Here is a 10246-nt window from a genome sequence, read left to right on the forward strand (position 1 = left end):
TTATACATGAGTTTCTGTGGATTTGTTTCCCTAAAATACCCAGACTAATACAGACCGCATGGGGCCACCTACTCTCATTGTATACGGCCCAGGCCCTAGAGCCCCCGGAAGCGGGGTCGAGGAGGGTTTGCAAGTGCTGGGCTCCTGGCCTCCTGCCTGACCCTCTGGCCGCATCCAGGCCTCCACCCTCGGAGTTTATGGAAGCTTGGGGCTCATAAAGTTCAAAACCAGCAGCAACAGGCAGCCACTCAGAGTGGCTTGGCTGCAGTGCCCCACCCTGGGCAGGAACTTCCAGAGCCAGCAGGCGACCAACTGGGGGCCTAGGTGGGCCCCATCTGGCCCTGCAGCACCCAGATGTTCAGACTGGCTTTCCTGGTTCTGTGCTTCTTCTCACCTCTCAGCCTCCCCTCCATCACCTGGACTGCGGACTCCATCCCGGCCCAGAAGCCCCATCCTTTCCACCCCACCCCAACTCCCCCAGACACTTTTGGGGCCTGGAAACTCCGGGGAACGGGGGTGGAGAGGGAGAAGTGCAACTAATGCATAGCACAGGTTTGGGGGCATTCAAAACACAGGGACAGGTCTGCCCCCGCATCCGGTTCATTGTGTGGCAATGGACCCCGTGCTGTCAGCCTTGGCTCGCAGGCAGCCCCGGTGGAGGTGGTTCAGTGCTGTCGAGTCAGCTTGGACTCTTACCCACCCCATGTGAAACAGAATAAGAGGCTGCCCTGTTCCTCGCTGACCCCCCACGGGCTGCGATGTGGGAGACCATCGTGGTCGGGACTGTGTCCATCCATGTCCTCAGGGTTCCCTCCTCTCTTCCCAGGACCCTCCACTCCACCAAGAAGGACCGGTCCCTCTGGATCACCTGTGCAAAGGATGGGAGACACCGTCTCTTAAGGGGGTGGGGGGCTTACTTAAAACCATTTCAACTGTCTTTTTATTAAAGGTCAGATCACATGTTTATTAAGAGCCATGAGAAGAATTTAAATCTCGTTCCTGGAACTGGGAAATGTTTGTGGGATTTTGGGCTGAGAAAAGACACCATCCGACGCGCATCATTTTGGAGCTGCCTCTGTCTTGTAGGGAGAGAAGGCTACCTGAACACAGAAGCAGGGTGACTCGCCAACAAGCCAGGCTTCCAATCAGACTATTGGGAACAAATAATAATGGAGCTATTCTTCCAATCAGGCAAGAAGCAAGGAGGGTGACCCTCTGTCTTCCTCTAAGCTCCAGAAGTCAAGCTTCCACAGCCAAGCCGGGCATTCTCAGGGTTGTCCTAACGTGACTTCTCTGTTGCCAAGGGGTTTATTGAGATAGCATCCACATAGCATCTACTTCCACAGTTCTGTCGTATTTAAAGAGTTGGCTATCCCTCACCACAGTCAGTTCTAGAATACCCTCCCCGCCTCCTGTACTCATTATTTACACCCCATTTCCCTCCAAACCCCCCTCCCTGCTCGCAGAATGACACTGCCCGTTACTGGCTAAACATTTGCCCCTCCTCTGCTTCATATACTGAAAAACTACAAAAATACAAAAAACCAGCAACTGTCCTGCTCAGGAGCTTCTGAGACCTCCTTCCACCTGGAGGAGAACCCAGCCCTGCCTCATCTCACCTGCATTCTCTTCTCCTCCTCCTCGCTAAGGGGATCTCTCTTGGGTCTCACTCATCTCAACAGGCTCTGACACCTGCCTGGCTCCCCGCTAGGTGAACCTGCAGGATGAACCTCAGACTCTTTCTTGTTCCTGTCTAGACCCGTGTGAGCATGGTTTTTATGTTTTAATTGGGGGAAATGGTGCTGTATAGGGGCAGAGGGATTGTGCTTGGGACCTAAGCCACAAGCCAAGCCTGATTTGGCGGTGCCTTCCTACAGGCACCTGCAGGTCAGAGTGGAACTGCCGGGGGTGGGGAGTGTTTCCCAGGCTGTCCGGTCCACCCCCAGGACTGCCACATCTTTCCTCCGCAGACGCTAGCAGCCTGCAGGGGTTCCTTCGCTCACGTGGTGCTTCTCTACACCTAACTGTGCCTCTGGGAGGGATCGGATGGTTCAGAATCTACTTGAGAGCGGTGAGTTTGGATTTTTGGTTGTTCTGGAGAGCAGAAACCCCCTTTCTCATTGCATGGGAAAAGCCTTTCAGCCTTTGGGAAATTGTTCGTAGGCTCCCAAACTTCTGTGGCCCCTGCCCTTTATTTAAAAAAAAAAAATTACTGAGCGCCCCCTGGCAATGAAAAACTACTTCTAGCCCACCCTCCAGGACTAAAGTGTAGGTGTGCAGCGCCCCCCGGGATGGTTCCCGGCCCCTCAGGGGGAGATCTTGACCTCTTTAGGAAATGCTACTGGAGGAAGCTCTGTGGGACCTTCTAAAACAGCGGGAGGGAAGGGGATGGGGATCCCGCAGAGGTGGCTTCTGATAGCCAGGAGCAGGCCCCGCCCCTCACTGGAGGCTCCGCCCACCATCGGCCCCGCCCCTCCCCGCCTGTTCCGGAGGTACAAAGTCCCCGCCGCAGGGGGCAAGAGCCCAGAGCTGCAGCTGGAGTCCAGCCCGAGCCAATCCGAGATAAGGAGCAGCGCTCCGCAGTTCCCATTGGCTGGCGGTGGCATCAGGGGCGGACCTTGCTCGGCGATTGGACGGCCCGGTAGCCTGGGGCTGACGGCGTTATGGAGGCCGCGGCTGAGCGGGCGACCCCGGGGGCTGCCAGGCGGCGCTCTCGGCTGCTGCAGGGACCAGGGAAGCGGAAGGCGGCAGCGGGGGACTGGTCGGAGCGGGCTCGGAAGCGGCGGCAGCGGCCGCGACCTGATCGCAGGTGGGTGGGCCGGCCCGGGGCTGCACCCCGAACTCCTCGGCTCCCCCGAAGCCCCAGGGCGGGACCCGTGACCCCTCCAGTGCCCCGGCCGCGGGTGCGGAAGCGGGGTCACTCCGAGCAGTGTCCACAGCGCGGGGACGCAGCCATCACTCCCTGCCCCGTCTCTGGTCGTGGGTTGCCGCCCCCTGCCACCCTCCCCCAAAACTGACCACCTGGCCCCCTGCTGACCAGAAGTGGGGTGCGGACCCGAGTGGCTGCAGGGCACAGCGGGGAGAGAAGGGCCGGGCTGCGAGGTCTGGCGCTGACCTTCTTGCCCTCTGACTGCCTACACCTGCAGCCTCAGTTTCCTGATCTGAGAAGTGGGTCACCACGCCTTCGCGGTGGGGCTTGGGGCGGGGAGGCGGACCAGGTCCTAGCGTCCCACCAGCACTTGCTCAGGACTTCCCAGCCAAGTGATTGAGTCATTAAGATGACCAATGCTCATGCCAGGGCCCTAGTAACTCTGTCCAGTAATCATTGGGCCACCAACCTCAAGGTGGTTCAAACACCAGTGGGGAGAAAGTAGAGGCAGTGGGCAGCAGAGGCAGGAAGCAAGAGCCCTCTCCTTTGCTTTGTAACTTAGAGACAGAGCCTTGGGCAGGCCGGAGAGCTGGAGGTGGCATGCTGGCTGGCGAGTTTGGAATCACATGGTCTTCTTCCCTGGGGGTGTGTGTGTGTGTGCTTACAGAGGACCCCAGCTGGTGCAAACAGTGTTTGCTCAACCACTAACCTTTAGGCTGCCAGTTGGAATCCACCCACCCAGCAGCATTAGGGAAGAAAGCCTGGCCCTCACTGCCTTACAGACTACAGCCAAGACCCCCTGGTCCCCATGAGCCTGCATTGATCACACAGTATTGGGTGTGGGTGGATTTTTGAAAACTTGAGAGTCGCAGTGTGCTGCCACCGAGCTCATTCTGACTCACAGCGACTACTGCAGGACAGGGTAGAACTGCCCCTGTGGGATTCCTACACTGTAACTCTTTACGGGAGTAGAAAGCCTTAACTTTCTCCCTCAGGGTGGCTAGGAGTTTCAAACTGCCACCCTGGTGGTTAGCAGCCCAACGCATAACCATTCTGCCACCGGGACTCCTCAAGAGGAGCTGAGTGGGTCCCAAAGCTCAAATGATGGAGACAGTGGCAAGGAGGGGCCTGGGAGGAGGAGGGGGGTAGACAAAAGTTTGAGAAGCTGCCCCTTAGGTGATATGTCCACTTCCTGTCTCTACATCCCTTGTGGTCCCTCAGTGACCCCCTGCACAATGGGCACACACTGTGGTGGCCCACAAGCGTTTCCTGGGCTGATTTGTGGAAGTAGATCACCAGGCCATTCTTCCTAGCCCTCTTTAGTGTGGAAACCCCGCTGTCACCTGCCCAGTGGGCTAGTGTCCTGCAAGCCTGCCCTCCCCTGGCTGGGGGAGGTGTGTGTGTGGGTAGGAGCTGTGCATGAGGGATCCTGGCTGAGAATTGAACCAGGATCGCTCACAAGAATTCTATTGCCACCCCACCACAGGAACCATCCTGTATCAGCACTTGGCATTAAAAACAGAGAACTAGGGGCCCTGGGAGTGTTGTCAGGTCAGCATTGGGCTGCTGATCGCAAGGTTGGTGGCTCAAACCCGCCAGCTGCTCCCGGGGAGAACAGCAAGGCTGTATGCGCCCAGAAAGACTTGTCACCCCTGACGCCCTGTATAGACAGGGTCTCTGTGAGTCTGAATTGGCTCGACGGCCGTGGGGCCTCGTCCGTTTGCTGAGAAATGTTCTTTTTCTGTCCCCTTCTTTATGCAGAATGGAAGAGGAGCAGGCCGAGGGGGTCTTCCGAGAAGTGGTCAGCTTCAGCCCGGACCCTCTACCAGGTGAGAATGGTGGGCGCTGCAGCTGGGGCTCGGGCAATCAGGGCAGCCCCCAAGGGAGTCCTCACTGCCCGCTCCTCTGACCAGTTAGATACTATGATACGGACACCACCAGCCCCGTCAGCTTTTACTTGACTTCGCTGGAGGAGCTGCTGGCCTGGAGGCCCACCGTGGAGGATGGCTTCAACGTGGCCCTGGAACCCCCCGTGGGCCGCCAGCCCCCTCTGAGCAGCCCACGGCCCCGGACCCTGGTGTGTCACGACATGATGGGCGGGTACCTGGACGACAGGTGAGGGAGACAGCACCACCTACTGCCTCTGGCCTCTGTGGCCAAGCCCCCTGTGGAGAAGGGGAGGGCTGTGCTCAGCCTTTGGGTGACCAGAGCTGGGAACCACCGGCGGGCCTGGAGTGGGAGGGAGGTAGAGTCCTCTGCAGGCTGAATGGACAGTGAGCAACCGAGCAACCGACCCAGGCTCCTCTGAGCCTGGTCTGCAGATTCCTGGATCTCTCTGGACCCTGCATGGGGTTGGGGGTCTCTGATAAGGGGAGGCTTGGCTGTAGGTGCAGGGAGAGCCTTCGGTCCTTTCCTTTTCTCCCCGAGGCCACGATGCTAGGTCTGGGTCCCAGTGGCAGATGCCAACCGATGCTAGTGACAGGGTCTCCAGTGAGTGTGGTGGGGGTCCCCCTCCTCCCCTGTTTCCAGAGTGTGGCTGAGGAGAAGCTGGCCCCTCACAGGGCCCGTCGCTTCCCCGGCCCAGCCTGATGGAACTTCCCTCCCAGGTTCATCCAGGGCTCCCCCGCCCAGCAGCAATACTCCTTTTACCACTGGCAGTACATCGACATCTTCGTCTACTTTAGTCACCACCTGGTCACCATCCCCCCAGTGGGCTGGACCAACGCCGCCCACAAGCACGGGGTCTGCGTGCTCGGTAAGACCCCGGGCTCACTCCCCCTCCGCCCAATGCCTGCAGGTGCCCCTGCGAGCCACAGGCCTGCTTTGCCTGGCAAGGGGCAGAGCGCTCACCTGGGGTGGTGTCCAGTGGGGGGCAGGAGGGGCAGATTTGTTCCAAAAGTCTCTGGGTCACTCTGCTGCTGCTGTCCCCACAGACGGTAGAACAGACGGGGTGACTGTCCAGTGGGAGGCCCTGGTGGGTCCTCCAGGGTACTGCGTCTGGCCGCTGACTGAAAGGTTGGGGCCACCCAGAGGTGCCTCAGAAGAACGGCCTGGAGATCTCTGTCCAAAAAGCAGCCACTGAGCACCCCGTGGAGCGCAGGTCTGCTCTGACCCGTGGGCAACAGGACCTAGAGGAAACTCCAGGCAGCTGGCATCTGTGGTGGTGTTTCAGGGAGACCCTTTGCATGGCCAGGTGGTGGCTGTGGTGGTTGCCAGTCGTGGGTCTCACCAGACTGCAGCCTGGTCACCAAGGGCCCTGCCCCTGACTGGCTGGCTCCCAGATATCTGCGGGTCCCACTGTGAGCACCTGCAGGGTTCCAGGTGGCACCTTTGTGGTCGCCTGATCTCCTGTCTCCTGTCCGCAGGGACGGTCATCACAGAGTGGACCGATGGCGCAAAGTTGTGCGAAGCCTTCCTGGCTGGGGACGAGCGCTCCTACCGGGCTGTGGCTGACCAGCTCGTCCGTCTTGCCCAGTTCTTCCGCTTTGATGGCTGGCTGGTCAACATCGAGAACTCTCTGAGTGTGAGCCTCTCTTCCCTCGGCCCCTGGGGCTCATAGTGGGAACCCTTCCCCAAGGGTTCCTGGGATGGGGGCAGCACCAAAATCTAGGGGCTTGGTGCCCTTGGCAGCTCTGTGTGGGTGGATGTGTGGGATCCGGGCTCCTTCTCCATCTCTGCTTGGCGGGGTTGGTGACTTCCTTTTCTGACACCCAAAAAAGTCACTCATTGAGTGGGTTCTGCTCACAGTGACCCAGTGCTGGGTGTCCACGGCTGTCAGTCGTGGGAACAGACAGCTGCCTCTTTCTTCTCTGGGGCGGCTGGTGGTTAGCAGTCTAATGCTTACCCGACAGCAAGCCACAGTGGTAGAGGGGGGTAGGGTCTGTTTGTTTGGCCACAAGGAGCCCTGGTGGTGCAGTGGGTTACACGCTCCATGCAAGGTTGGTGGTTCAAGCCCAGCAGCTGGTCTGCAGGAGGAAGAAGAGGCTGCCTGTTCCTATAAAGCCTGTCTTTACCCCAGTGGGGTAGTTCTGTTCTTTTCAACACGCCCGCCTTGGCACCCCATCCACTGCCTTGTGTGTCGGGACCCGTCCTGCTTCAAGGGGAGGGGGGTCGGGGATGCCATGGGGCGGGTCCTGGTGACCAGTTACTGGACGCCTGACCGGGCACGCCCTGTCTCTTCTGGCAGACTGCGGCGGTGGGGAACACGCCGGGATTCCTGCGGTACCTGACAAGGGAGCTGCATCGCGCCGTGCCGGGGGGCTTGGTGCTCTGGTACGACAGCGTAGTGCACAGCGGCCAGCTCAAGTGGCAGAACGAACTCAATGACAGCAACAGGTGGGGCCGCCCCGCCCCGCCCAGCCTCCCATGCGGCGGGGCCCGATGCATACCTGGGGCCCCAGCTTAGTGCTGCTCGCGCCGGTTCAAGCTCCCGGAACTGTGCATAGGTGGGGCCCTGCCAGGCACATAGTAGGGGCTGGCCCAGGCTCCTAGGGGCGTGGTGCATACATGGGGGTCCCACGTGGGCCCCTGTCTGGATGGAAACCATCTCCCCGGGGCTGGGTTTCACACGGATCCTGCCGTGGAGAGCAGTCCCCCCCCCAGACCAGCTGTGCAAAGCGAGGCTGGCAATTTGGCCGAGTGCTAGGGGCAGCCCAGGGAGGTGGAGCTGGGCAGTGGGGGGCTGCCCCGCCGGTCTCACAGGCAGGGCCGCCCACAGATCTTTCTTTGAGGCCTGTGACGGCTTCTTCTCCAACTACAATTGGCGGGAGGAGCACCTGGAGCGGATGGTGGCGCAGGCCGGGGCGCGGCGCGCTGATGTGTACGTGGGGGTGGACGTCTTCGCCCGCAGCAACGTCGTGGGCGGCCGCTTCGACACGCACAAGGTGGGCCGTGCCAGAGAAGGGAAACTGAGGCACAGGAATGCTGGGGAGATGCATGCCGTGGCAGAGAGCATCCTAACTACACGCAATCAGGGGGCATGCTGTCGCCTGGCTGTAGGGGACACCCTCTTCTCCCAGCTGCCCCTACCTTGCCAGCTCGAACCCCCCCTTTAGGGCTGCATTCTTTATGAGCATGACGTTAACATCCTAGTACCTTGGGGTCCCCAAACCAACCTCACTGCCACGGGGTGGACTCCCAACTGGGTTTCCGAGGCTGTGACTCTGTGGAGCAGACAGCCTCATCTTTCTCCTGTGGAGAGGCTGGTGGTCTTGAACTTCAGACCTTGAAGTTGGCAGCACCATACCTCCCACTAACCCACTGCTGGTGACTGGATTCTGACTCACAGTGTCCCCACAGGCCTCGGGTGCCCTCGGTTGCCCCTGCCCTCGGGCCCCTGTGGACCCAATAGTCCACCTTTTACTCAGCCACAGAACACCGCCCACTCTGCTTCTAGGGCTGCTGCAGGACTGGGCTTGGACACTCCCATCCAGGGGTTTCCCCCCACCCCCTGTGACCTGTGTGCTCCAGGGTGGAGGTGCCCCATCAGATGTGGCCATCTTTAGGACTTTCTTCTGAGGCACTAGGAGAGGGGCTCCAACCTCTCACCTCTCAGTCAGTCATTGATGCATGCAGGGAGGGAACCACCGGGGTCTACTGCTTCTCTTACCAGGGAGGGAGGGTGCTGGGATTGGGGCTTCAGGGAAACAGCTACAGATCAAAAGCCCAGTTCTCCTGGCAGGTTCTCCCGGCTGACCCACCTGTGCAGCGCTGCTGCCCTCCCTTCCTCTGTTAGCGAATACATTTTGCCCCCTTGCTGTGCCCCCCTCTGCCCAGGATCCTGATAACCTCAGGAGAGGGCTGGAGGTGAGGCTGGGCAGCATTCTCACCTCTGGCTCCTGATGCTGCCCCCTCCCGGTCAGTTTATAGAACTGCCGGGGATGGATGAAGCCTCAAAGTCCAAAAAAATCTCACCTTACAGGACAGGGTAGAACTAGCCAGGTGGGTTTCAGAGAATTTACAGGAGGAGAAAACCTCCTCTCCCTCCCCCAGAGTGGCCGGTGGTTTTGAACTGCCGACCTTGTGGTTAGCTTGTAACCACTACGCCACCAGGGCCTTCGGCTGAATAGATCTGCCTGCACGGTGGGGCAAGTGGTTCACAGCCTTGGCTGCTCCCCGAAAGGCTGGAGGCTGGAGGACACTCCAGGGGCACTGCTGAGGAAAGGCCCGCAGTCGGCTCTTGAGAGAACGGCCACTGGAAACCCCGGGTGTGCGGTGCTGCACAGACGCACTGGGGGCTGATGCGAGCCGGTCACTGGGAGATGGGGCTAGGAAAGGTGGGCAGCTGCGGCTCTGCGGGCGCACCCTTGCCTCCCATTCCAGGGGCCCGGGTTCACGCCCAGCCACCACCCAGACCCTCTGGCGGCTGCTCTGATGCTGAGTGGGTTTCTGCAGAGCTTCCTGACCAAAACAGATGAGGAAGGCAGGCCTGGTGACCCTCTGGGATGGGCAGCGTGTCATTGAGTTGTTGCTTTGTGCTTGCCGTGAGGTGGGGGTGGGGGAGGGGTGGCGCTGGCACCAGGACAGCTCTAACAACAGCAACAGGCTGGGGGATCTGCACCCTCAGGTCGCTGGGGTTGAGACAGTCCGTGGTCTGACTTCTGTCCCCACAGTCCCTGGAGCTCATCCGGAAGCACGGCTTCTCGGCTGCCCTGTTTGCGCCTGGCTGGGTGTACGAGTGCTTGGAGAAGAATGACTTCTTCCAGAACCAGGACAGGTGCGTTGCTGCCTCTGGGGACCCTCCAGGGACAGCTCAGGGCCCAGGGCAGGGAACCAGCCCATGGCCACCTTTGGAGGGCAGGTCTTAGGGTCAGTTAAGCAGGAGAGACTGCAGGCTGGGGCCCTGGGGGCTACCTCCCTCTGACGACCTCTCTGGTCCAGCCAGGCCCTGGCCGAGCTGCTGCATCTGTGTCTCTCCACAGGTTCTGGAGCCTGCTGGAACGGTACCTGCCCACGCACAGCCTCTGTTCCCTGCCCTTCGTCACCTCTTTCTGCCTGGGGCTGGGGACACGGAGGGTCTGCTACGGACAGGTGTGTGGGCACCTCAGTCTCACAGAGGTTGTCGGTGTGTGTGTGTGTGTGTGTGTGTGTGTGTCTGGGGATGGAGGGTGGCCTGGCTGAGAGTTGAGCTCTCATTGGCTTCACCTTTCCCCGTAGGAGGTGAACACGGGGCCCTGGTACCACCTCAGTGCCCAGGAGCCGCAGCCCCTGCTTGGGGAGCACGGACAGGAGGGGGGTGGTGGGGGCTGGGTGAAGACCCACTGCTGCCTGGCCGAGGCCTGGAACGGGGGCAGCTCCCTGCTCATCCGGGGGGCCATCCCCCCCGAGGTGGGGCACGTGGCTGTGAGGTAGGTGAGTTCAGGGAGCATGAGCTGTGGG

The 10246-nt window shown here is 60.3% G+C and overlaps 1 protein-coding gene across 1 annotated transcript in view; it reads left to right on the forward strand.

The window, feature by feature from the left end:
• The first annotated feature begins 2663 nt into the window (after positions 1 to 2663).
• ENGASE (endo-beta-N-acetylglucosaminidase) overlaps positions 2664 to 10246 on the forward strand; it is a 9752-nt gene continuing 2169 nt past the window's right edge. Inside the window, exons 1-10 of the mRNA XM_004709254.2 lie at positions 2664 to 2809; positions 4631 to 4698; positions 4783 to 4984; positions 5476 to 5624; positions 6235 to 6392; positions 7056 to 7204; positions 7587 to 7752; positions 9481 to 9584; positions 9790 to 9898; positions 10025 to 10215. Of these exons, the coding sequence (XP_004709311.1) occupies positions 2664 to 2809; positions 4631 to 4698; positions 4783 to 4984; positions 5476 to 5624; positions 6235 to 6392; positions 7056 to 7204; positions 7587 to 7752; positions 9481 to 9584; positions 9790 to 9898; positions 10025 to 10215 (1442 nt within the window). The remainder of the gene's footprint in view (positions 2810 to 4630; positions 4699 to 4782; positions 4985 to 5475; positions 5625 to 6234; positions 6393 to 7055; positions 7205 to 7586; positions 7753 to 9480; positions 9585 to 9789; positions 9899 to 10024; positions 10216 to 10246) is intronic.

Source organism: Echinops telfairi, unplaced genomic scaffold, assembly GCF_000313985.2.
Source record: "Echinops telfairi isolate 266 unplaced genomic scaffold, ASM31398v2 ScPeMD7_7458;HRSCAF=8496, whole genome shotgun sequence".
Classification (NCBI taxonomy): Eukaryota; Metazoa; Chordata; class Mammalia; order Afrosoricida; family Tenrecidae; genus Echinops; species Echinops telfairi.